Below are 27,452 nucleotides of genomic sequence, written 5' to 3'. Positions count from 1 at the left end.
GTACACAATCCCCCCCATATATTCAATAAACATTTTCCAGTCTTTTCTTCTTATTCTAATTCTGTATGTCAGATCTGCAAGCTGCACATATTCCGTCAGCTTCAGTTGCTATTCTTTAGTTGGGACCTCGCTGAAAACATGGGCCGGAGTAGTGGCATACATAAATAACCTTTTTTGACACCTGGAAATTTCAGTTTGAATTATCCCTAGCAGAAAGGACTGGGGTTTTTTTTGGGGGGGGGGGATGCACACATTTATGTGGATTTGTGCGTGCGTGTGTGACAAATTCCAGAGAGGTCACCCGGTTAGGCTGCAATAGATTGCTTTGAAGTCACTTTGGCACCAGATGAAAGGGAAAATCTTCCCCCAGCCGGTATTTTGCCAGGACAAAGGTGAGCGCCTCTCCCAGCGAGGGAGTCCAGCTTGTTCGCCTTTCCCTCCGCGCTGAGGCCATTTAAGCGCAACCGACAGCCCCCGCGGAGCCCAATTCTGCGCGCTCCCTGCACTCCTTTTCCTGAACTGAGCCGGTGTCGTCGAGGCGCCTCCTCGGGGAGGCGGCGGAGGCTGCGCTGCCTATGGAGAGCCGAGGGGAGGGCGCAGCCGCCTCCGCCGGCGACATGGCCGCCCTGCACGCCGCCAAGGGAGCGCTGCGAGCGGAGCTGAAGCGCCGCCTGGGAGCCCTGAGCGCCGCCGAGAAGCTGCGCCAGTCGCGCCTCGTGCGCGGCAAGGTGGGTGAGGGCCAGCAAGCCTGTCTCGGGGAAAAGTCTTTTCTGTGGGTTTTTTTCTCCCCCCGGCCCCGGCTAGGCGTTTCCCCCAGAGGCCGGCCAACCCGTGTCCCTCAAGGCTCTTTTGCCCTCTTCCCACGCGACGCTGGTTCACGTGCAATTAGAAAAACAAAGCGGGGAGCGGGGGAAGCCACTTTCTCCACGGAACGGCGCGCGCGGCTGCCCGGGAAGCGCAGCGCGTGCGCCCTCGTCCCCCCACCCCCCCGCGCGGGTGTTTAAGATAGAGACCGAGAGAAAGTGAGAGTGTGAAGTTCCGTCTGGGGGGGATTCCCTCCCGCCCAGAGAAAAACCCCTCCTTGAGTTGAATGAGGGCGCCTAAGGTGACGCAAGGGAACGGCCCGCACGTGGAAAGGGGCGGACGCGGATATGCCCCTGGAGAGGGTGGGAAGTGTGTTTTATTCGGAAGTGAGGTCGGTAATGCGTCATCCCCCGGAAACGTGTGCGTGGGGAGCCCCTGCGGATACGCAGGCCCCCTCGGAAGTGAGATGTCCCGTTGAGTTCATTGCGGCTGCTTTCAACCCAAAAATGGATTGCGTGTGTTTATGGAACTGGTTTTTGTTTTTGTTTAAAAACCTATTGCGTTTGTTTGTGTATTGCTTTGAGGGGATGTTGTGCAAGCCGCTTTGTGACCATCGATGGTGAAACAAATTAATGTTGGAAATAAATGCAGAATTAAAGGGGTTTAGGGACTGCAAGCCTTACGCTTTAAAAGAGGGAGCGGGGCTGAGGGCTGAAACTTTTCTGGAGGCTCTCATACTCTGGCCTGGCAACCTTTTTCCTTCCCACATGTGGTGACATGGGGTAGAATTCAGCAGTTGAGAGAGATGCATTTTGTGTATGCTCAGAGGCAGCCTCTACTTTATTCACACATCATGAATTCATAGGGCGGAACATAATACATAAAAAGCAAAGCTTTGAGCACTGCCGATGCAAAGTAAGATGCTTCACTTTTGTGCAGTATCCATCAATTCTGTCATGCCATTCATCATTCTTTTATATATATATATATTTATTTCATTTTAATACATCACACACAAAAAAGAAATATAGAAGTAAACAAATATCCATCACCTCCTAGCAATTGAAAAGGAAAAAAGGAAGAAAAACAACAACTATATTAAATAGTTCTCACAATACATTTAACATAAAAATGACTTTTTTCTATCATTCATAACCACCTTCTGTTTCCTTTTCACCCCATTCTCAGAGACTGAAACCTCCTTTTGCTTACATAATATTTTGAGATGAGTGAAAATGTCCTACGAATGGAACGTGTTAGACCTAGACTGGACCCAGCATGAGAATGGCATCAAATAAGGATATTGGAAGCTGCCCTGTACTGAGTCAGAGAAATGGTCCATTTAACTCGAAGCGCCTTGAGTATTTCAGGCAGGGCAAATTTCCCACATGGGAGAGACCCCTGCTTGAAATCTTGGAGAGCTGCTAGGAGTCAGTGTAGGTAAAAGTAAAGGTAAAGGACCCCTGGATGGCTAAGTCCAATCAAAGGCAACGATGAGGTGCAGCACTCATCTTGCTTCAGGCCGAGGGAGCCAGCATTTGTCCACAGAGAGCTTTCCGGGTCATGTGGCCAGCATGACTAAACTGCTTCTGGCACAATGGATCGCCCTGACGGAAACCAGAACGCACAGAAACGCCATTTACCTTCTTGTCGCAGTGGTACCTATTTATCTACTTGCACTGGCGTGCTTTCGAACTGCTAGGTTGGTAGGAGCTGGGACAGAGCAACGGGAGCTCACCCCGTCGCGCGAATTCAAACCGCCAACCTTCCAATCAGCAAGCCCAAGGGGCTCCGTGGTTTAGACCACAGCGCCACGTGCTCCCTAGATGTTCCACTGTTCCCTTCTGTATAAGTTCCCTTCTTATTTTCCTGTAACACTGATGGCATGTGATGCCAGTGTTGATGCTTACACTATCTGGGGACTGAGGGTTACGAACCATGGGATGCATATCTTCTGAGCCTTTCCCCCTCCTCCTTGCACGAGGTTCAAGATCATGGGTAGGCAAACTAAGGCCTGGGGGCCGGATCTGGCCCAATTGCCTTCTAAATCTGGCCTGTGGATGGTCTGAGAATCAGCGTGTTTTTACATGAGTAGAATGTGTCCTTTTATTTAAAACGCATCTCTGGGTTATTTGTGGGGCATAGGAATTCATCCCCCCCCCAAAAAAAATAGTCCAGCCCCCCACAACGTTTGAGGGGCAGTGGACCGGCCCCCTGCTGAAAAAGTTTGCTGACCCCTTCTCAATATGCTGTGTGTGCCTTAATTAGTATCAGAGGGGAAGTGTTTTTTTCTCCCTAATTTATCACATCTCCATCACTTTGTCCGCCGTGTGTGGGACAGAGGTGTTAAATGCTTAAAACGCATCACTTAGGACTACTTTGGTTACAGTTTCGTACCTGCGCAAATATTTCTGTGTCCGTAAGCTGCCTTGAGCGTGGTTTTCACTATGGAAAGGCGACATACAAGTGAACGATTGTGATCATGGTTTTGCTCTGAACAGGTCTTTTGTTTCATTATTACATTATTATCCTGTTTTTGTAATTGTATTTCTGGTTGTTATAACTTGCCCTGGTGCATGGAAATGTTAGAAATCACAATCGTTTAATCAAAGCAGCTTCTTGATGTTATGTTGTGAACCGTCCTGAGATTTACGGGTATAGGGCAGTATACAAATTTAATAAATAATAAGAAGGGGGGAAGTATTATGGAAGGGAGGTTGGGGACGTGGGTTGCAAGTTGCATATAAGTTGTATATCCACTGACCCACTAAACCTGCTGAATGCTCTTGTGATAAGGGATGGCTCAATAGTTTGTCTCCTGTGTAATTCCTTGCAGCCCCCCCCCCACTTGTATAATAATGTGAGAATCCTTATTGTTATGTACTGAAGTTCTCACCCTGGGCCAGCAGGGGGATACTGTAGATAGTTTTCACTCAGGTCCACATATGCAAATAAGGGATTGAAAGTGACGTTCAGTGATTGGATAGTTACAGAAGTTTGTTACAGTTGCGTTGTACTGGAGCTCTATATAAGCAGGCTGGCTGAACCCTTCAATTCAGTTCTGGCCTGACCTGTGATTAAACAAGAGCTGTTTGAAGAATCGCTGTGTCGTCTGATATGTTCACCCACAACACTTCTCTCCCAGTAAATTAAAACCAGTTTTTAAAGCATCTCTGTTTCTTGTACACCAGAGTGAAGTTAGGAGCCCTGCTCCATCCGATGAGAATTCGCCTTTCATCTTCATCTGGCTTTTCAGTACCCTGAAATGTAACAAGTTGCTGTCAGTCAGGGCCTGAACGAGATGTATTTGAGTAACAGATGGGGGGAGAGAGATGAAAGAAGCCCACCACTGAAATGCCAGAAAACGAAAAGGAGATGGAGAGAAAATTTATTTATTCGAATGATTACTCATTTGACAGAGGTCTTAATTTGAAATGAGAGTAGCTGCACTGGGTTGACCTCACCACTGGCGTTTAATTAGTCACTGGGTGCCTTTGCTTGCTGAATGTTTCCTTTTGTGACTGAAGTCCTGCTGGTTTGCATGCTCTGATTAGGCAATAATAGCCATTTCCTGATCCAGAACAGCAAACAGATTCCTTTTTTTCTTTCTTGCTTTTGGTAAACTGCTGTATAGTTTCCTGTGTTGTTCACAGTGCTGTGTGGCTGTGGAAGTTTCCACTGTGGGTGACTTCTCTGCCTTTAAATAAGATCTCTGAATCTCCCAGGGGTAGTGGGAGCGAGGCCAGTGCACATCAAAGTACATTTAATTTAAATGCAAATATAGTGGGAAATTTGCAAATTTTAAAAATAACCTATTGCCTGATGTTGAAGCTTGGTTGGGAGGGAAAGGTTTGGTATCAGGAAAGGAGCTCAAGTTTCTAGGCCAGTTTAAACCTGGCAATGGCCCAGGGTAGAAGTAATTCTGGACTCTTCTAAACTGGTCCAGCCCTATCATTAGGTAGGGGGAATGTGACTGATTTTGGGTGTTGTGAAATTCTTCACAGAATCACAGATTTGTAGAGTTGGAAGGGACCACGGGAGTCATCTGGTCAAACCCACGACTCTGAGTAGACTCATGCTCTACTGATTGCGTTGGTTATTTAATTTCATATTTAATATTGCATTGTATTTTCACTTCCAGGGATGAGGAGAGGTGCTTGTGGGCCATTCAGCCTCAGGTGCCAGCATAACATGAACACCTTGATACACCTTTGATATTCTGGGGGGAACATCATTTGTTCTGCCCTCTTGGGCAGCAAAATGTCTTCGGTTATGTGGTGTACTGAAGTTCTCACCCTGGTCCAGCAGAGGGATACTGTAGATAGTTTTCACTCAGGTCCACATATGCAAATAAGGGATTGAAAGTGATGTTCAGTGGATAGTTACAGAAAATGGTTACTGTTGCGTTCTAGTGGAGCTCTATATAAGCAGGCTGGCTGAACCCTTCAGTTCAGTTCAGTTGTGTTCTGGCCTGTGAATAAACAAGAGCTGTTTGAAGAATCGCTGTGTTGTCTGATATGTTCACCCACAACTTAACAGGTTAGCTCTGCATCCAAACCATGGCTGGCTCTAGAGTGATTTCTCTCCCCCCCCCCACCTTCCTTGTGTCAATCACAGCTCCATATTGCGTTGCACCAGTTTAAACCATGCTTAATGCAAACCGTGGACCCCTTGGTCTGAGGTGGGTCTGCAAACTATGGTGATCCTGCCATGTTGTTTGTATAAACCATGGTTTTCATTGGCATGCATGTGATTCAAAACTCTGATCGGCACCAGGAAGAGGAACGTTCTCTCCAAAGAGGTGGGGTGAGAAGGGAGTACGTTTTCACAAGACCGGATCTTGATTTGCAGGTCATATCAAAGTTCTACTTAGAGTAGACCCATTGAAATTAATGGATCAAAGTTGGTCATGCCCATTATTTTCAACACTCTGAATAGGACCAGCATTGGGTAGAACCCGTTGTTTGTAGGGAGATAGTTCTAAGTGGTGGGCTTCCAAACTTGGATGACCTTAAATATAATCTGGAAAGCGGCCTGATCATGCCCAGTGTTGTGTCATCTCTGAGCCTAAGAAGATCTGCCTTTTCCCAGTACTTGTTTGGGAAACCTGCCAGGAAAAAAGCATACCCCCAATTTTTGGTTCCTTGAAAGAACAGAAGGATGCAGACATTAATAATGAAATAAAACACAGTATTGACAACCGCCTTGAGTAGCTCCTTGTAAATAAATGGGTGTAATGTTCACATATATCAGTTTAAAATATATATTTATATCCTGCCTTTCCAGCTTGCAGTAAGTTGAGAGCCACTTGAGGCAGCTAATGAGATTTCAGATTAAAAGAATCATACAGTATATACAACCGTCAGACCAATAAACACAACAAATAAACTTGCTTGTAAGAGGATGATTTAAGAGCCAGTTGACCCATAAACCTGTTGGAATAAAACATGTTTTAGTTTGGCGTCTTCAAGCCTTCAGGGAAGGGGGCTCCAAAGCCTAACAGCAACACAAATTCACCAGAAACCGTGTAAAGATTGGCAAAAATTATGGCTGAACTAGCTGATACTTAGTATGCCTATGGTGTTTTCCTGAGTGCTCAAGGGATTTCATCTACATTATTTGCACGATCCTAATAACAGTTTTGTAATGTTGGCTGCTTGCATTATGCCCACATTACAGAGAGTGTCTTGCCTCAGGTCATCCAAGTGAAGCTCAAGGAGGAGCAGGGATCTCTTTAGGGACTCCCAGCTCAGTTTTCAGATTGAGTTCATGCTTGTAACTATTACGGCTACATCGAGTCCCGCTGCAGAGATAAGGAGACTCCACAGCCCCTCTGAAAATAATCCCGTTTCTTAATCCTGTTTACCAGATGGTGGTGCTCCCTGCGGAGAAGCTGTCAGAAGCTAAACACTTGGGGGAATTTGGGGATTCAAGAGTGCATGTGTGTGTGTGTAGGTTTTAGGGGGCATATGAAATTGGTTGCCCAAGAGAACCCAAACACCTGCCTAGCTCCCTAGAAGGTCTGTTAAGAAGAGGGCTGCTGGATCAGACCAAAGGTCCACCTAGTGTGGGGCGTTTGACTATATGACCACTAAGGTCCCTTCCTCCCCTCCTTATTTATATAAATTTATTTATTTGGTTTTCAGATTAAAATTTTACAGTCACATATCCAACATGCAACATAAAAGCAAGATTCCAATTAATCTCTTGGACTTCCCTCCTCCCCTTTGTGGGTCCCATTGTCAATCATTTCCTCCTGCATCTTTTATGATCATCCAAATCTGTTACCTCTCCATTGTGTCCAAAATTCACCATTAAACTACAAGTGTTATCCCAATCCTACTAATGATTTTAACAGTTTACAATGGTTTTTAAGATAAGTTACAATTTCCCCCCACTCCTTATTAAAATTTTGGTCTTCTTGATTTCTGATTCTGCCGGTCGTTTTAGACATTTCGACACAATCCATCAACTTGATCTGCCATTTTTTCTCTGGTAAGGACTGTTATGTACTGAGCTGAATAGGATCCAAAATGCAGCAGTCTGATTGGTCCTAGAACAATAGGATTCAGAATGCAGCAGTCTGATTGGTCCTAGAACAATGCAGCAGTATGATTGGTCTGCAGGAGCCACCCAATCCAGCTCCAGATGGAAGTGAATCCACAACCTGATTGGCCTACAGGAGAATTCTGGAATTAGCCAATCACGTGCAGCCCATTGTGTAAATAATGTATATAAAGCAGATACATTGGGGGAACTTTCATTCCTCCTCACCACTAGGAGCTGAATAAAGAGCATGAAATCCACTCTCAACTCCGAGTATATTTCAGGACTTTATCTTCTTTCCATCTGTGGGCCAATAAAATCCGTGCAGCCATGGTCATATACATAAATAGTCTTTTCTGCTCCCTTGGGATTTCGGCAACTCGCTTGGGATTTTGGGGTTTTTAAAAGAAAAAGTTATATTGCTAAGGTCCTTTCCAACTGTATGGTTCGATACACTATTAAAAGAACAACAACCCTGGTTACAGTTGGAAACTTGGATTATGTGGTTAAGAAAAGGTGGGTTCTCCCACCGTTTTTTCTCGTGAACTTTCCAATCTCTCTGACTGCAAACTCCTCTCTTTCCCAGTGCAGGTGCTGGAACATCCTAAATACCAAGCTTCTCAGAGAATTGCAGTCTTCCTAAGCATGTCAGATGAGGTCCAGACAGAAGAAATCATTAAGGACATTTTCCAGCGTGGCAAAGAGTGCTTCATTCCGCATTACAAGCCCCGGAGCAGCCACATGGACATGGTGAGGCTAGCTTCCTACGAAGAAATTGCTTTGCTCCCCTTGACTTCCTGGAACATCCATCAGCCAGCTGAAAATGACATCAGGGAAGAAGCCTTGTCAGCGGCAGGTGAGCTTGGCGAGCACAGGGCTGTAATTTGGTGCCAGAATACATCCTTGTGGGAGAGATGAGTAATGTTATGACATATCAAGGCATGGACGGTCATTGACGGAAAATATCCAAAGTGGTACAGTGATTAGACCAGGAGTGGGGACTCTGTCGCCTTCCAGATGTTGGTCTCCCAATCCCCATCAGCCTCAGGCAGCATGGCCAACAGTCAGGGATCATGGGGCTTGTAGTCAAAAACATCTGGATGACTCCAGTTTCCACATCTGTGCTCTGTTGCACTGCAAAAACACACATGCAATACAGTACACACACACACACACACACACAGAGAGAGAGAGAGAGAGAGAGCAATTGTTCTGGAAACAGACTGGGACTATATCTGCATGTTAGTCTGTGAATCAGATCAGTTCTCTTTTAATTGACAAGATGTATGGACCAGGGTTGCCTAAAAACATGGTCTGAATCAAATCATCATCATCACCATCGTTTATTTATACCCCACCCTTCTGGCTGGGTTTCCCTAGCCACTCTGAGCACCTCCCAACAGAATATTAAAAACAAGATAAAACATCAGACATTAAAAACTTCCCTAAACAGGGCTGCCTTAAGATGTCTTCTAAAAGTCAGATAATTGTTGATAATTGACATCTGATGGGAGGGCGTTCCACAGGGCAGGTGCCACCACCAAGAAGACCCTCTGCCTGGTACCCTATAACCTCACTTCTCACAGGGAGGGAACTGCCAGAAAGCCCTGAAAGAGTTTCCTGCTGCTGTTTTCTGCAGATGCAATAGAGGTGGTGAAGAAGGTCCTCTTCGCCATCGCTATCACCACTTGGTAGGTTCGATGTTGAGCTCTAACATCTGTCAGGTCCGATTCAGAATGAGTTTTCCACCACCGGCGCTCTAGCCGTCTCAGTGATTGTTTCATCGCCCTCAGCTCCGGGGAAAACCACGGGGCTGTCCGGGCTCCATGCAATCGGATAGGGCGCTTCGGAGCCAGACAGTCGATAGCCCTGGTTAACTCCACAATCCAGTGGTCCACCAGGGAATCAGCTGAAAGGCCATCAACATGGGATAAAACATCCCCTACCACTCTCTGGAAACCATTTGGATCAGGCTTCCTCAAACGCTGCCCTCCAGATGTTTTTGGCCTACAACTCCAAGATCCCTAGCTAGCAAGACCAGTAGTCAGGGATGATGGGAACTGTAGTCTCAAAACATCTGGAGGGCCGAGTTTGAGGAAGCCTGATTTGGATCCATTAAGTGGTGGGGGCGGACCATCTGAATTGGTCCCACCTCCCTACAGAGGGGAAGGGTCACAGAAAAGTCCTTCAAACATCCCTCTCCGCCCCCCTCCAATTTTTAAAATTGAAAATACTTCGTTCTCCTACAGGACTTTAGAATTGGTACATAAGCTAAGAGAAGGGGGAAGAGCAATTTCAATTGTGGGCAGAAAAAATTCATTAATCGCATACGTCTGCATGAAGGTATAATGAGTGAGCTATTTTAATCATTCTCAGACTGACATTCTATGGACATTAGGTGCATACCTGCATTTAAGAAGCCCTGGAAAAAATCCACCCGTGTAGTAAATAACGTCTTGACGGCCCCATTGAAGGATTTAAATAAGATGTGTGCAAAATGACAGATAGATGGAGCGCATATGTTGGAAGCGGCGATGTTAAATATAACTACATAATGGGAAAAACAGAAAATGGTCCAAACAGGATTGTAAAGTGATTGCCAGGACTATTAGATTTTCTTCCCTTCAGGGAGGGTTGATTAAAATTTACAGTACAATATATATCCAAGCGAGAGATTAATTTAAAAAGTATTTTTTTCCTGCCTTTTTTTTTTTTACACTGGTCATAAAAAAGACCATGGCATGAGACAAAATTGAAAATCAAGGCTTAGCTCTTAATGTAATTTATTTTTTAATGAAATGATTTGAAGTTTGGAATGAACTTCTGCTCAAAGACAATGAGCCATGGCACTTCTGTGTCGGGTGGGTGGGTATCGGGAGAAGGGATTTGGGTCTAGCAAGGCATTAGTATGCTGGTGAAAGAGCCCCTCTGGGGAAAAAGGGGGAGCTGGAGCAGTTCCTGATCCTAGTAGTGCTTCTAAACTGCCAGGGATTCTCAAGGCAGAGATGAATCGAACGGTACCGTCCTTTGCAGGCGGAACTCAGTTCCACGGAGTTAATTTCCTTATTAAATTTATAGCCTTCTCTTCCTTCCATAGGAGCCCAAGGGCTGGAAACATCAGGTAATAAAATAATAAAAACATCTCAAAAATTAAAATAAAATCCATTTCGGATCCAGACCAGGAAAGATCCGAACTGAAAAGCCTTGTTGAAAGAGGAAGGTCTTCAGTCGGTGCTGAAAAGACAACTGAGACTGTGCCTATCTAAATGTTCAACGGGAGGGAATTTCGCCACACTAAAGGCCTGATTCTTACTTTGTGTAGAATGGAGTTACTGATACAGTGGGATCTGCAGAAAAACATCACTTGCAAAGTCAACGATCCATTGGGTATGCAAGTGGTGAAAAATGATACACGCATTTCTCAGAGCCCTTTTTGTTGTGTTTTTGTGGGTGTGTTTTGCAACATGTCACTGGGGCAATAAGAGTGCATAAGTGGACGATTTATACTGGGCTGCCTGCACATCATTCCACTTTATTAGTTGCTCTGCAATGCAGGGATGCAGGTGGCGCTGTGGTCTAAACCACTGAGCCTCTTGGGCTTGCTGACTGGAAGGTCAGCAGTTCGAATCCCCGCGACGGAGTGAGCTCCCGTTGCTCTGTCCCAGCTCCTGCCAATCTAGCAATTCAAAAGTACACCAGCGCAAGTAGATAAATAGGCACCGTTGCGGCGGGAAGGTAAACGGTGTTTCCGTGTGCTCTGGCTTCTGTCACAGTGTCCCATTGTGCCAGAAGCAGTTTAGTCCTGCTGGCCGCATGACCTGGAAAGCTGTCTGTGGACAAACGCCGGCTCCCTCGGCCTGAAAGTGAAATGTGCGCCGCAACCCCATAGTCGCCTCTGACTGGGCTTAACCATCCAGGGGTCCTTTACCTTACCTACCTAACCCCAGTGTTACTTCATTATTGGGCTCCTCTGGCACTATAGTGCAACAAAAGCAAGACAATCCCCCCTCCGGGACATTTGTGGTATAAATATTACAGGGTTTTAGCAGGAAGCTGTGGGGCACACACTAACTGGAAATGAAACTGCACGTTGTATCCAAAGCTAGCCTTACTCGGAGTATTTATTTTTATCAATTTGTTGCGCTGACTTTCCCACTCCCCCCCCCCACAAGGCATAAGTCCCCCTCCTCATTTAACCCCCACAGCAACCCTGGGAGGTAGGTCAGGCCGAGAGGCAGCGACTGGCCCAAGGTCACCCCGAGAGCTTCATGGCTTAGTGGGAATTTGAACTCTGATCTCACAGGTCCCAAACCGACAATCTAACCACAGCGGGGCTAGATCTAGTGGAAGGTGTTTTGGGGTTGTTTTTTCAGAGAACTGTGGGTGGGGGAATTTGGGTCAGGAAACCAAAATCTGTCGAGTCTGTGGGAAATGGCTGACCCAGATTAGCTGTGTGCAAAACGGCTCACTTTCTTTCTGGAACTTGAGCAACGAGGGCTACTAGAGGCCCGAAAACGCTTCCTTTAGCCAGCAGGTGTCAGTATTCTGTAGATTTAGTAGTGAGATTGAGTGACACTCCCCCCCCCCCCTTCGCTCCATGTAATTAAATTCTTGCTCAGGCATTGCAGTCACATATAGGAGACAGATCAGGTGTCCCCGGGGAAGTCTGAAGGCAGCTGTGCCATGATGTGCAGTCATTTCTCTTAAATGTGAGTGTAAGAAAAATACTTGTGGGGTAGGGGCTGTGACAGGGGCCAATGAAATCATGAATACTTTGGAGACAATACATTTTTTAAAATTATTTTATTTTATTTTATTATTTATTTTATTATTTATTTTATTTTATTATTTTTATACCACCCTTCATCTGAATATCACAGGGCAGTCCACAACATAAAAATGCAACATGAGAAAGCAAAATACACAATAAAACAAAAACAAACAAATAACCTCCACCTCTTACAAACACATTTAAAACGATTCTCTGTTAATCAGCCAAATAGGGGTAAATAGGAATGTTTTCACCTGATGCCGAAAGATATGTAATGACGGTGCCAGGCGGGCCTCCCTGGAGAGAGAGCATTCCACAAACAGGGAGCCACCACAGAAAAGGCCTGTTCTCTTGTCGCCACCCTCCGGACATCTTGTGGAGGAGGCACATGAAAAAGGGCCTCAGATGCAGGGTCTGGATCGGTTCAGAGGCGGTCCTTGAGATATCTGGAGACAGTGAATGTTCTGCTGGGATTTTCTTCCCCCTCTCATAACGCCAGAATTCAGAGCCACTTGGCAAAATTGATTGGATGTGGACAGAGCAACAAGTATTAATTTTACCTGGTATAAGAAGGTTAGTTTATACAATGACACATTCTAACTAGGCAAAAGCACTCAAGGAGGGTACAAAGCAGAGCTGGGAAAGGGTGTTGCAAGTGTGTGTGCGCGGGGTGTAGGTTTGAGAGTCCAAAGGGCCAGCAGTTGTTGTTCAGTCATTTAGTCGTGTCCGACTCTTCATGACCCCATGGACTAGAGCAAGCCAGGCCCTCCTGTCTTCCACTGCCTCCCACAGTTTGGTCAAACTCATGCTGGTAGCTTCGAGAACACTGTCCAACCATCTCGTCCTCTGCCGTCCCCTTCTCCTTGTGCCCTCCATCTTTCCCAACATCAGGGTCTTTTCCAGGGAGTCTTCTCTTCTCATGAGGTGGCCAGAGTATTGGAGCCTCAGCTTCAGGATCTGTCCTTCCAGTGAGCACTCAGGGCTGATTTCCTTCAGAATGGATAGGTTTGATCTTCTTGCCATCCATGGGACTCTCAAGAGTCTCCTCCAGCACCGGGGCCAGCTAGAATGGCCAAATTTGGCCCCTGGGCTTGAGATCCGCCCGGGTCAGACTAGATGATCCTTCCAACTCTTACAATTTTATGATTCTAAGTCCTGGCATGCATGTGCGTCTAACCTTTCCATCTTCATTTCCCCCCCGGAATGAGCACTTCCACACTGAAAGGAGGAGGAAAGGATAGCTTTTGTCTTTGGCAGTCTGTATGTTTTGCAGGTAATTCGCTTGCGAGTTTATTGTCAGGCAGGTTGCTAAATTGCCAGCGAGATGAAATTGCAGAAAGTAATACTCAGAGACAGGCGTATTATTCTGCTTTGATTCAACATGTTCACAGCTTCTCAGCGCTGCTAGGTGGAACTGGTGCAGCTGATTGTAAACTGATAAGACGTGTGGTTATTTTATGCTTGGGGTTTTTTGTTTTTTGTTTAATCCATGTGAATATATTTCAAATCTTTGACTGGTTGTGCTTCACCACCCACACACAGCAGAATTGGCACAACCCAGAAGTTTGAAGAAAAATCCTTTATAGTGAGGGGTGGGCTGTAACTCAAAGGAGTGGGAATGGGACATCCTGGAAAAGGACAATGGAGAGACGTGGTAGAATGTGAGCCATCTTGTCTGGATAGGTAAAATTTCCTGGTTCACACTGAGAAGCTATTCTTAAATGCCCTCTGGTTTGGAAGTGAGTTGCCCATAGAGATCATTGGAGACATCCGAGATATTAATGCAGCTGGGATTCTGCCACCAGGATCTCCACACCCTGCAAAGCAGCCATGCTCAGTGGCAATGGCTGGTTGGGGATAAATCCCCCAAAAAGCAGAGAGTGGGGGGGATATTGGGGTCTGGCTGGAATAAAAGACCAGATCAGACCAAACACTCAACCTAGTTCAGTATCCTGCTCTCACAATGGCCATCCAGATTCCGGTGGGAACACAACGCTCTCTCCGCTTGTGGACGTGGGTGGCGCTGTGGTCTAAACCACTGAGCCTCTTGGGCTTGCCGATCAGAGGGTTGGCGGTTCGAATCCCCGCGACATAGTGAGCTCCCGTTGCTCGGTCCCAGCTCCTGCCAACCTAGCAGTTCGAAAGCACGCCAGTGCAAGTAGATAAATAGGTACCGCTCCGGCGGGAAGGTAAACGGCGTTTCTGTGTGCTCTGGTTTCTGTCATGGTGCTCAGTTGCGCCAGAAGCAGTTTAGTCTTACTGGCCACATGACCCGGAAAGCTGTCTGTGGACAAATGCCGGCTCCCTTGGCCTGAAAGTGAGATGTGTGCCGCAACCCCATAGTCGCCTTTGGCTGGACATAACCATCCAGGAGTCCCTTTACATTTTTTTACCTGTTGCTACGCACTACCGCCAGATCCCAATCTGCTTTCTGCCCTTCCAATTATTTTGAAGCTAGCTGCCCTGTAAGGCTGGACAATATCTGGTTTTCATCATCACAATATATCTCCAGCTAAACATCACAATATACCAATTCATCACAATGTCTGAAATAAGGAGGGGGCTGTGAAGAGGAATTGGCTGGCTTCACGGTTTCTCTCACATTTTGCATAGCTGTAATGGTTCTAGGGGTTGCTCGTGCGTAAGCCTGTCCCAACACCTGGCTGGGTTGCCTGAGTGAACCTTTCCTGTCCGGACAGCCACTCACCCGTGGCTGTCTCAATCGCTGGCAGAATCCGTCAGTGGGCGTTTCTTAAACTTCTTCCAGCAAAGAAGTTCTTTGACGCCCAGTCTCCTCCTACTCTCCCTGCGCGGAAGCCTTCTGTGCAAGGAGGGCGTGGGCAACGGAAGACCCCTATTCTCCCCGCTGGTCCCTGGCAAGGAGTCATGTGACCACCTCTCTGATTCCCCCATCTGCCCCCCTTCTCCACTGGAGCTACGCTGATTCCCTTCCCCAGAAGATGGGCTGCCTCTCCCAATCCCGGGACGCTCTCTGGGATCCCTCTGGAGCTTGCTCTCTCCCTCCGGCACTGATGGCAGTTCCCTGACAATAGCACACAGCACACCCACCCACCCACCCCATGATTCGTAATCTATTGCCAGGTCAAAAAATATGAAACCAATATACCATGATGTGGACTTGAAAACGGTTTTTTTTAAAAAAAATAAATATTTTTTATTCAGTTTTTTTAAACATAGAATAGAAGATCACATAAAAAACATACCATCAAACAATATAGCAGAAAGAAGAAAGAGAAAAGAGAAAAAAGAAAAACCATTACTTCTTAACTTTTTGTATAACTAACTGGACTTCCTCACATCTCCCTACCCTGCATTCTCTATAAATAAAAATTTCAGCAAATTATCACCTTGTTTCAGTTCTTATTTTATACCTCTCAAATGTTATACCTCTGATCTTAAAATAGTTTTTAACAGTTGGTTATGACTTAAATTAAACATAATATTAGTTTAGATTTCGACCTTTTCTTGCATATCACTTAATTTTCTAAATCTTTCAAACGAGTTACTGGAACCATATTTTCCCCAATCATGCACTTTCTTAACATTCAAACAATTTGTACTGTTTTTGTAAATAGTCCTTAAACTTTTTCCAGTCCTCTTCCATTGTTTCTTCTCCCAAGTCTCGGATTCTGCCAGTCATTTCAGCCAGTTCCATATAGTCCATCAATTGCGTCTGCCATTCTTCTTGAAAACGGTTTTGGATGATATATCAATATATTGTCTAGCCCTGCTGACTTGTTGCCTCTTAATCATCTTGTCTGCAGGTTAAACATACACAACTTTCCTCATAGGTAGGGATGGAATTTAGCTCAGTTCTCACTTAAAGCCAAATCACACTGTGGAAACTGAAGCGCAGCCATCCTTTGAAATCTGCACTTACCTGAAATTTGCTATGCAGTTGTCCCAACTAAACAGCGTTTAAAAAATATTATGCATATATTTTATATATTGGTGAAAACGGCATGCAAAAAATGCATTCTGTGAGGAGAAATTGCTTATGAAAACATGTCCATTGGTCAAAAGTGCATACAAGAATTAATATAAATCCATTCCAAAATGTATCACCACCCCCCTCCACACCTTCATCCTTTGCCTTAAAGTGGACATTGTTGCAAGTGAAGCTTTGGGGGAACAGAAATAGAGGAAGGAAGGAGAGAGAGAGAATTGAACAAGAGCTATCAAATCCCAACAGACCTGAATGGAGTGGAAGCTGCAGGAAGAATAGTTGTTAGCTTATGCCTCTGCTTTGCTTCTGTTAGGTGATGAATTGTCAGTATTCCTTTGCCTTAAACTTTTATGACTTATATCCATCCAAGGGAGAGCCATGCTTTTTTGCTCAGGAGGGCAAATGTGGGCCGGGAAGGTAAATTCTTCATGCTGACACAGATCTCTGACACAGAAGAAGAGAGGGATAGGGCTCTGTTACCTGGAACCTACTTGCGGATTCTGCTGACGGCCCTCATTTTCTGGGAAGACCGCTTACAGATTGTAATGATCTCAGGCAGGCAAGCAAGCTCCGACAAGAATTAACGAGTCTCTGGCCGTTTTATGGTACCTTTATTTACAATTCACATCCAGAGAGCGGCTCTGTGCCTGCCGCTCTTAGCTACGAGTTTGTCACTCTGAGTCTCCGCCCCTTTTGCAGCATGAAAGGCGCCAAAGTCCAGTCCTTCCGCTCTTGTACTTCCGTTGCATTTTGACCCTTTCAGCTCTTCTGGTTCAGGGAGAAGGGGGGTGGACTCCCCTTCCTCTCTCAAACAAAGAGCCCTCTAAACTCTGCCTCCCTCCTGGTTGCATAGCAACCCTCTCAATGTCGTCTATCTCCTCCTCCCCCTCTGTCTGTGAGCTTTCTGAGTCTGCTGCTTTATCTGAGTATGGGAGCTCTAGATGAAGGGGGCCCAAACTATCCTACCCCTGCTTTGCCGGCATTCCCTCTCTCCAGAGTCAGACACTGGCTCCCTGTGGAATGGCATTCCTTCATTTTCACAGTCAGTCTCTTCTCAGGCATTCGATTCGGCCACGTCTCTGACACAGATACACTCCAGAGGGAGAGTTCTTGAGTGTTTCTGCTGGAACGGTCACCTATGTGGAGGTCACCTATGGGAGGAACTGTAGCTTATTGGTGTTGCACCTGAACTTCAAGTAGAAGGAGATAGTTGAGTGGTACGGCATTTGCCTTGCATGCAGGAGGTCACAGCTGCGTGCCAGAGTACCTGCTTTGTATGTCAAAGGTTGAAGGTAAGTTGTAGAGCTTTGCATGCAGAAGGTCCCAGATTCAATCCCCGACATCTCCTGCTAAAAGCTGATGGGGAAGGAAAGTATTCCCGAGCCTTTGGAGTGTCAGGGAGAGATGACCAGAGATGGAGAACTTGTGGTCCTCTCCAGGCATTGCTGGACTCCAATTCCTGATGGTTGACTATGCTACCTGGGACTGATGGAGTCCAACATCTGGAGATGTTCTCCAGCCCTGGAACAGAGAATACCGATTGGGTCTAAGGGCAGCTTCCTAAAAGTCTGTTTGGAAAAATTAAAAGTACAAAAAACAGCTTAACATGGAATATATATAAAATTAGCTAAATCTGTCCCCAGCAAACGGGCTTTCTTTGCCGATCCATTATTGTTGCTTTGCAATAGAAAGACAAAAGAAGAAATCCACTTTATTTTTGAGATAGTATGGCAGAGAAATTTAACTTGCTTTTTGTTATACTAGATGGGGCAAGCTCTTGGCAAAGATGGCACCTCAATGTATCAATCTCTGCCATTCCATTGGGTGGCTGTTTCAAACTTAATATGCCATCTCTAAAGCAGGGCTGGAGCAATAGTGTATATTTGATTTTGAGTGTTTGACAATTCCTGGTCTATATGCAGGAAGCAAATTTAGGTAGAAAATGTGCTGCTCATTTGCAAACTCTGAGGATTTATTTTCTTAGAGGGCCTTCCCCCCCCTCTCCCCATCCTCCGAAGTATTGTTTCAATATTTATTCAGAACGCTATTTATTTAAGGCTACATTTGCACATTTATTCAGTCACGAATTCCTGCAACTTCTCGCTTGCCCTGCTAACTGTATGTTTGCCTTTGACACCTTGCTGCTGCATTTCAAGCACAAACCATTGCATTCAGCGGATCTTACTTCTGAGTAGACAGGCAGAGGGTTGCATTGGCTGGTTAGAGTGTTTTAAAAACATATTAGTCAAGAATTCTGCACGCTATAGTGTTTTATATTTTGCTTTGGGAGGGAAAAGCTAACGTTCCCATAATTCTTTGGGAGAAAGGATGTGCTTTAAATGTAGAAAAGTACAGATGGTAATAAGCATCACATCCATTGCTCCAACTATTTGTTGCCTCTACCCCTGTCTGCCATTGGCATATGGCCCCTGGAAGATTACCTATGAGGGAACATGGCCCTGCAGTCTGGAGTGTTCCCCCACTTTGAACTCACAAGATCAGCACCAGACATATTGAAATATTTATACCTTTCAAGGATATTGCAGATCTGGGCTCCATTCTTACTTGAAAAATAACACATTTACGTTTATTTTATTATTTCTGCATTTTCTATTCAGATAAGCACAAGAAGCTTTGGCAGGAGCTGTGAGGAGGGCCCGGCAGTAACTACATATCCAACACCCATCCAACCGCCACTGATACCAATATACAAATAAATTGCATCTCCCAGTCAGACACCTCAAATAATTAAGTGAGAGGAAACAATTTACTCCAGACTGGAGACATTAAACAAAAAGATTGGGGAGGGAAGAGCAGAGACGGGGAAGCTCGTGGTAGATTTCTGTTGCAAATATAACAGGAAGATACCACATCAGTCCATACTGACAGTAAAAAATAATCTATCAACTCCAGTTTAAACATATATTAATATCAGAAGACCATATGCCCTGATAGATACTAACATAGATAAATACTAACAGCTTCATACCTGGCGTTGCTTAGGAATTCTAAAAAAACACCCCCCAAAATGTGTAGTTTTGAAAGGTTCGGTCCATCGTGTTAATCCAATTGTCTCCAAAAGAGATGAAATCCTTCCACTTGATCTCAGGAACTATTATACAGAATTGGGTTATGATTCCTTCACAGGTGTCCAAATGCATAGGCAACAAAGAATTTTCAAAAATATATACTAGGCCATTGCCATACGTCCGGATTTTCCCAGACATATATACGGAATACTGCAGTCAGCAACAGTGCCCTGGCGGAAATCTTACAAATGTCCGGGGGAAATCCGGATGTATGGCAGCTTATGTTGGCAGTGCCGTTTTTGCTGTATTTCCATAAAAAAAGCTCTGAAATGGCATTTTTAAAAGCAGTTTTGTCCGAAAAGCTCAACCACTGTCCGGATTTGTAACTGAAATAAAGGTAAAGGACCCCTGGACGGTTAAGTCCTGTCAAAGGCAAGAATGGGTTGTGGCGCTTATCTCGCTTTCAGGTCGAGGGAGCCGGCGTTTGTCCACAGACAGGTTTCTGGGTCATGTGGCCAGCAGGACCGAACCGCTTCTGGTGCAGTGGGACACTGCGACAGAAGCCAGAGCGCATGGAAACGCCATTTACCTTCCTACCATATTGGAACCTATTTATCTACTTGTGCTGGGACAGAGCAACAGGAGCTCACTCTTTCGCAGGGATTCGAACCGCCGACCTTCCAGTCAGCAAGCCCAAGAGGCTCAGTGGTTTAGACCACAGCGCCACCCACGTCCCTAATTAGGCAACCTTAATATATACTGAAGGGACGCGGGTGGCGCTGTGGGTTAAACCACAGAGCCTAGGACTTGCCAATCAGAAGGTTGGCGGTTCGAATCCCCGCGACGGGGTGAGCTTCCGTTGCTCAGTCCCTGCTCCTGCCAACCTAGCAGTTTGAAAGCACGTCAGAGTGCAAGTAGATAAATAGGTACCGCTCCGGCGGGAAGATAAACGGCATTTCCATGCGCTGCTCTGGTTTGCCAGAAGCGCCTTAGTCATGCTGGCCACATGACCCAGAAGCCGTACTCCCTCAGCCAATAAAGCGAGACGAGCGCCGCAACCCCAGAGTCGGTCATGACTGGACCCAATGGTCAGGGGTCCCTTGACCTTTACCTAATATATACCAGATACATTCAAATGTAGAAAGGACAGTAATATGTTCAGATTACCCTTCCAACTTTGAAACAGCTTCCACGTTTGCTGTGCATGTTAGTCTCCACATCGCAGGAATATAATTTAGAAGCGTATGAGCACCTACAAATGTCAAGGATTGTTTCCAAAGCAAAGTTATTATGAACCATAATATTTCACCCAAAAGAGGACGCTATACAACAGGCCCACATCAATGAGGTTTTATCAGTATCACATCATTGGCACCTATCTGAATGAGCGAAAACACACACATACAGCCAAGAGTTTCACAGCACCTTAAAGACAAACAAGATTTATTGTGGTATGAGCATATGTGGACAAAAGCCCACTTTGTCAGATGTTTGAAGCGTTATCAGCAAGAGGATAGAATTAATTAACAAGATGTATATACCGCTTAATTAAGAATTCGTTTAAAGCATATCAAAGAAAACTAAGTGAGCCTAAAGCTTACTAACAGGCCATGAATATCCCAGGGTATCTCTTAACCAAATGACAGGAATAGCCAGCAACTCCCTTCCCACTTTTCTACTTGTACACAGCAGGTTCAGCAAGAGCGTACACAGACTATCAGAAACAGGCTCTCTTCTTTTCGTAATGAAATACAGTGCTTTTGCTCCTACATCCATCCCCCCAGCGAATAAAAGTTCCTGAAGTTTCCCTCCTCTGCAAAAACTAACAAGTAAGATGATGAGGTTCGTTCCAAAGGGTTGCACAGCCGCCGCAGGCTCATTTGTTTCAAATGTCCCCTTGGCGATTCCCACTCCATATCGGAACAAAAATAGCAGATCGGCACAATGGTTGCCTTTAAGCTTGGCAGCGGTTCAGGACGGCAGCCGGTTCCCTTCTTCTCCCTGGCAGAGGCATGAATCAACGTCTGAAAGCCCGATGGCCAGCAAAACCTCAGCTCCTGAGTGCAAACATGCAACTCAAGCCGAGAAAACACCCGGACTTCACTCCTCATTTTCCCTGCTATTGTTTCCCTCTTTGCGGAGAATTCTTTCCAGCCCCTGAAATGCTATTTTGCACCAAGAAAGCAACAGTTGTGTTGGGGGTGGGAGATGGGACAGACACACACAAGCAAATGGTGGCGTTGGGAAGATGGACACCACAGTGTTACTGAGAGCCAGTGTGGTGTAGTGGTTAAGAGCGGTGGACTCGTAATCTGGTGAACTGGGTTCGCTTCCCCGCTCTTCCACATGCAGCTGCTGGGTGACCTTGGGCTAGTCACACTTCTCTGAAGTCTCTCAGCCCCACTCACCTCACAGAGTGTTTGTTGTGGGGGAGGAAGGGAAAGGAGAATGTTAGCCACTTTGAGACTCCTTGAGGGGAGTGAAAGGTGGGATATCGAGTCCATACTCCTCCTCCTCCTCTTCTTCTACTACTGAATAGCTAAGTCAGTAGAGCTTGAAACTCTTAAGAAGAAGAGTTTGGATTTGATATCCCGCTTTATCACTACCTGAAGGAGTCTCAAAGCGGCTAACATTCTCCTTTCCCTTCCTCCCCCACAACAAACACTCTGTGAGGTGAGTGGGGCTGAGAGACTTCAGAGAAGTGTGACTAGCCCAAGGTCACCCAGCAGCTGCATGTGGAAGAGCGGGGAAGCGAACCTGGTTCCCCAGATTACGAGTCCACCGCTCTTAACCACTACACCACACTGGCTCTTAATCTGAGTGTTGTGGGTTTGAGTCTCGCCTTGGGTAAAAGCAGTGCTTTTTTCTCTGGGTGTACGCAGGGGTACGCATACCCTTAAACATTTTATTTTTTTATGCTTTTGTCCATTTACTGTATTTACTTTTCCCGATTTAAACTATAAAATGGTGATTTTCTTGAGTCAAAATGAGAGTACCCCTAAACATCTTTTTTGAAGAAAAAAAGCACTGGGTAAAAGGTGGTTCCTTCCAGGTCTACAATCGTACGATTCTATGATACAGAGCATGATAAAAACCTGTAAAAACAAGAACTCCATCCATAGCCCCCAAATCACAATCCATTCAATATACAGTCGTACCTTGGTTCTTGAATGCCTTGGTACTCGGACATTTTGGTTCCCCAACTCTGAAAACCCAGAAGTAAGTGTTTCGGTTTTTGAACGCTTTCTGGAAGCTGAATGTCTGACGTGGCTTCCGATTGAGTGCAGGAAGCTCCTGCAGCCAATCAGAAGCTGTTCCTTGGTTTTCGAACTGTTTCTGGAGTCAAATGGACTCCTGGAACGGATTAAGTTCAAGAACCAAGATACGACTGTTTTACAGGGAGGACATCCTAATCAGTTCTTCAATTTTCTTCTTGTTGTTGTTTAGTTGTTTAGTCGTGTCCGACTCTTCGTGACTCTGTGGACCAGAGCACGCCAGGCACTCCTGTCTTCCACTGCCTCCCGCAGTTTGTTCAAACTCATGTTGGTAGCTTCAAGAACACTGTCCAACCATCTCGTCCTCTTTCGTCCCCTTCTCCTTGTGCCCTCCATCTTTCCCAACATCAGGGTCTTTTCCAGGGAGTCTTCTCTTCTCATGAGGTGGCCAAAGTATTGGAGCCTCAGCTTCACGATCTGTCCTTCCTGTGAGCACTCGGCAGATTTCCTTAAGAATGGATAGGTTTGATCTTCTTGCAGTCCATGGGACTCTCAAGAGTCTCCTCCAGCACCATAATTCAAAAGCATCAATTCTTCAGCGATCAGCCTTCTTTGTGTTCCAGCTCTCACTTCCATACATCACTACTGGGAAAACCATAGCTTTTACTATACGGACCTTTGTTGGCAAGGTGATGTCTCTCCTTTTTTTTTTTTCAAGAGACATCAATTTTCTAAGGCAAGGGTAAATTTAAAGAGTATTGGTCCTCATCCAGTATGCTCTTATCCTGTGAGCCCATGACGACATGGACAGGCATATATTCTGGGTTGGAGAAGTGTCCCAGCCAGGGCCCCAATCTATAATGAATCCTATTTTCCTTTTATCCATTATGCTACAGTCCAAATTAACCAGCCTATAGTTAAAATGCTGCAGTGTTGTAGAACTACCAGATGTTTCCTTTCTTCTATTAAAAAGAAAGCCGGGGTAGAATCTTGATTATTATTAACTGCACAAGCCGAGTTTTCATCTTATTGATTGCATAATAGATCAATTGCAAAAATAATTATACCTGTGAAAAGCTTGAGCAGGAGGGGGAAGGCGCCCGCAGCGAAGCAATCCTAGTTTGTAATTTTTAAAAAAGAAAGAGTCAGGGATGTGAGCCTGCTTGGATGAATTAAAACCAAACTGTGGAAGAAACAATCATAAAAGTGCCCTGGCCAGCAGCACTCACTAATATCAAGAGAGAAAAGTGGAATTAAAGAGAAGTACCAGGAATGTGGAAATTATCCTTAAGAGATTGCTTAGTTGTTTCTACATCCATATTGTTTACCAATCACTTGTAACCTTTATGTGATTGAAATGTAAATTATGGTGCATATATCTAGGATTTCAAACCAGTTAAAGAAATCCTAGCCAAGCGTAAGTGTTGTTAATGATTGAAATGAATCTGCATGATTGAGAATGATAGCACTGTGTGTGTGTTTGTGTACTCACACTTTGTTGTTTTTAAATGATGTCAGCACAGCTGGCATCATAGGAGCAGACTTTATATACCACATCAGACCACTGGCCCATCTACCAGTAGTTAACATAAAGGTACCCCAGTGTGGTGCAGTGGTTAAGAGCAATAGACTCGTAATCTGGTGAACCGGGTTCGCATCCCCGCTCCTCCACATGCAGCTGCTGGGTGACCTTGGGCTAGTCACACTTCTCTGAAGTCTCTCAGCCCCACTCACCTCACAGAGTGTTTGTTGTGGGGGAGGAAGGGAAAGGAGAATGTTAGCCGCTTTGAGACTCCTTAAAGGGAGTGAAAGGCGGGATATCAAATCCAAACTCTTCTTCTTCTTCCAATGGTCTGACTCTGTACAAGTGAGCTTTCCGTGCTCCTGTTCTGCTCTCTGAATTTCATGGTGTAGTTTACTTTAAAAAGGGTTATTTAGAGAAAGAATGCGTACAAAATGCCTACAATGATCCTTTTAAACCAGGCCTTTGATTGATTCGATTGACATCCTATGCCTTTTTAAAATGTGGTGGTGTTTTGTTCGAGGGTATTTTTATTGGGTTGTTGTTTTTATTTTGATTATATATTTTGATTTTCTTCTGTGAACCGCCCTGAGACCTCTGGGTATAGGGCGGTATATAAATTCCAGTAATAATAATAATAATAATAATAATAATAATAATAATAATAATACAGTTGTACCTTGGTTTTCGAACACAACGCATTCTGGAAGTCCGTTCAACTTCCATAAGGTTCAGTAACCAAGGCATGGCTTCCAATTGGCTGCAGGAGTGTCCTGCAGCCAATCAGAAGCTGTGCCGGATGTTCGGCTTCCGAGGCAAAGTCCACAAACCGGAACACCTACTTCCGGGTTTGCGCCGTTCGAGTTCCAAGTTGTTCGTGAACTAAGCTGTTCAAAAACCAAGGTATGACTGTAATAATAATGATAATTGGTGCAATTTTTATGCATTAAAAAAAATCCACAACAAAAAAAATCTGTATGGAATAGACCTGTGAGTGAACTCATACATACCATATTTTTTGCTCTATAAGACTCACTTTTTCCCTCCTAAAAAGTAAGAGGGAATGTGTGTGCGTCTTATGGAGCGAATGCAGGCTGCGCAGCCATCCCAGAAGCCAGAACAGCAAGAGGGATTGCTGCTTTCACTGCGCAGCGATCCCTCTTGCTGTTCTGGCTTCTGAGATTCAGAATATTTTTTTTCTTGTTTTCCTCCTCCAAAAACTAGGTGCGTCTTGTGGTCTGGTGCGTCTTATAGAGCAAAAAATACGGGTAATTGACACAGATCAGAAGAATCCATCAGTCCCTAGCATGAGAGCAGAGCTAGCTTGCTGCCTTCAGCTGCACTTGAGGACATTGTCCCATCCATCGCCAGTATTGGGAGTAAATTTCTACTGCCACTCAAGTTGGTTTCTGTACATGGGAGGGGGTGGTACAATTTCGGTTTCTCTCAAACTTTTCATTTCCCCCACTTTTAAGTCATAGCTGCTTTTAGATTTCCCCATTCTAGTGAATGGGGAACCACAGAGCTTTTATTTTACACAGCGTGGCTCAGGAGCGGAACTGCATATCGAAGCAGAGAGCCCACAGAGTGACTCAGAAACAGATGAGAATTTAAAACAACATAGCTATAAGGCAAATCTTGAGGTCTGTGAACACGTCAATATATGCCACCCTTCCTGAATAAATAAAAAGGAAATGAGTTGGTGAAGTCAGTACTGTTTCACTCAAAATATGTGTTTCTATGTTCTCTTTTCAACAGGGGGTCTGGATCTCATCCTCGTGCCAGGACTTGGTTTTGACCAAACCGGCAACAGACTGGGAAGAGGAAAGGGGTACTATGATACATACCTGAACAGGTGCAGACAGCATCCCAAAGGAAAACCTTACACAATCGCCTTGGCTTTTAAAGAACAAGTATGTGACGTGGTCCCTGCCTCTGAAAATGATGTGAAAGTTGATGAAATCCTGTTTGAAGACAACTGACCTGGAACCAGTTTTTATGAATTCCTAAAGAGCTGTAGAGCTGGTCCACAACTGCACATTCACCGCTGGCTGCAGTAACATGTCTGAAAGGCTTGCTCCAGATTACAGATCGAGTGAAAGGCTCATCTAGTCTAGCATCCTGGTCTTGCGTAGCGAGTTCCCGCCTCCCCCCGGTGGAAATAACGACACATGACACAAGTATTTAGGTTAATGTGCTAAAAATGGCCACAACTTTATTGGTTACAGATGATGAGCGGTATTGGCTTAAGCATTGGACCTACCGACTATCCGGCTTCAGCCTGTTTGCTTGAAGACCGGGAAGGGTTAACTGCCAGTAGGGGGAGTCCTGCTGATGCACATCAACTAGGAACTCCCCCAGGGTCACGGCTTGGGGGTGTGCCTTAGGCCCTCACCCCCATAGGCTTCGGACAGGGCCACACCCCCCGGAATCCTTTATTGGACTACCCTTCGCAATCTGGGGGAGGTGATGGGGCTTCCTCCCCCCCTTCCTCTACATAACAATACCCCTACCAATGCCTAACCACCAATCCCAGGAAGCTGTGACGATTTGCTACGAGGTAGGTGAAAAAACCAAGTGGCTGGTGCCAATTTGCCAAGTGGAAAAATTCCTACCAGGCCCCTTGACGGCGACCAACCGAAGTCCATAGCAAGGTCTTATGAAACCTAAAGGGCGGGTGGGTGGGAAACCAGAGGAGCTACGGCGGCAAAAGAGGGAGATCCTTGGCCGCGTCAGTGCTAAATAGCACAAACCACGCCTCCCCCAGGCCAGCCGATTAGCTGGCTAGGGAGATGATGCGGCCAAGAATTCCCTCAATGGTGCGAAGGCTGGGAGCCAGCCCCCGCGCACATGGGGAGGGCGTGAAGCCCGCAACCCCACCTCCCCTCGAACTCGGAAGTGGCTTTACAGTGGCCAGCCAGTTACCTACAATGGACAGGATCTGAGTGGAAGAGCTCTTTCTCCATGCAAAGCCAGTGGAGTCCACAGAATGTGCAATATAGATGGTGATGGTGATGGTGATGACGACAACAACAACAACAATAATTTAGTATTTCTACTCCTCCCATCTGACTGGGTTTCCCCAGCCGCTCTGGGCGGTTTTCAACAGAACATTAAAAACAGAATAAAACTTTGAACATTAAAAACTTTCCTAAACAACGCTGCCTTCAGGTGTCTCCTAAAAGTCGGATCACATTTTTACACATAACAGAACATGATACATTTGTGTTTTATCGGATATACACCTGTCTCATAATCTGACAATTCAGTGTGATTAAAAGATTATTTGTTTCACCCGAAAGGCTTTGCGTTGAATTAAGATTTGTCTCTCACTCGCCTATAGACATTTTGGGGGCCGTGCGCCTTCTTCTTGTAAACCTTTCATTCCAATTTTAACTCGGAAAGAAGTGTTCCACAAAGTGATTAGAAGTTTGGGGGAACGTGTCAGTGGGACTGCTTAAGCCATTTGTAAGGGAGATTAATTTTTGTTCTTGTTCTTTCCTGTTTACATTCTTATTGTTTCAGAAGTCTGACGAGCAACCATTTAAAAAATGCTAGTAGAAAATGTTACGAAGTAACTCAGGATTTATTTGTTTGT

General features: G+C 45.3%; 1 protein-coding gene across 6 annotated transcripts; it reads left to right on the top strand.

The window, feature by feature from the left end:
- The first annotated feature begins 434 nt into the window (after positions 1-434).
- On the top strand, positions 435-27,155 carry LOC310693404 (5-formyltetrahydrofolate cyclo-ligase-like). 6 transcript variants are annotated; one of them, XM_083475383.1, is made up of 5 exons: positions 435-728; positions 7,942-8,206; positions 8,990-9,041; positions 20,807-20,959; positions 25,613-25,730. In XM_083475383.1, the coding sequence occupies exons 1-4, from the start codon at positions 576-578 to the stop codon at positions 20,916-20,918; spliced, it is 582 nt and encodes a 193-aa protein (XP_083331509.1). In that variant the 5' UTR covers positions 435-575; the 3' UTR covers positions 20,919-20,959; positions 25,613-25,730. The 6 variants fall into 6 exon arrangements, with proteins under 6 accessions (XP_083331509.1, XP_083331510.1, XP_083331508.1 ...); XM_083475384.1 differs by having other exon boundaries at positions 20,810-20,946; positions 25,613-25,722; XM_083475382.1 differs by having other exon boundaries at positions 20,807-20,946; positions 25,613-25,722.
- Positions 27,156-27,452: the final 297 nt, after the last annotated feature.

Source organism: Podarcis liolepis (genome assembly GCF_965112155.1).
Source record: "Podarcis liolepis genome assembly, chromosome: 14".
NCBI lineage: Eukaryota > Metazoa > Chordata > Lepidosauria > Squamata > Lacertidae > Podarcis > Podarcis liolepis.
Note: the sequence above shows the minus strand (reverse complement) of the source record. Positions and strands in the feature narration are given on the sequence as shown.

Excerpts from the sequence above, each read along its gene's own strand:
- LOC310693404 (XM_083475381.1), top strand. The coding sequence starts at position 576 with ATGGAGAGCCGAGGGGAGGGCGCAGCCGCCTCCGCCGGCGACATGGCC. Across the intron at positions 729-7,941 it reads CGCGCCTCGTGCGCGGCAAG|GTGCTGGAACATCCTAAATA; the intron begins GTGGGTGAGGGC and ends TTCCCAGTGCAG. Across the intron at positions 8,207-25,612 it reads AGAAGCCTTGTCAGCGGCAG|GGGGTCTGGATCTCATCCTC; the intron begins GTGAGCTTGGCG and ends TCTTTTCAACAG.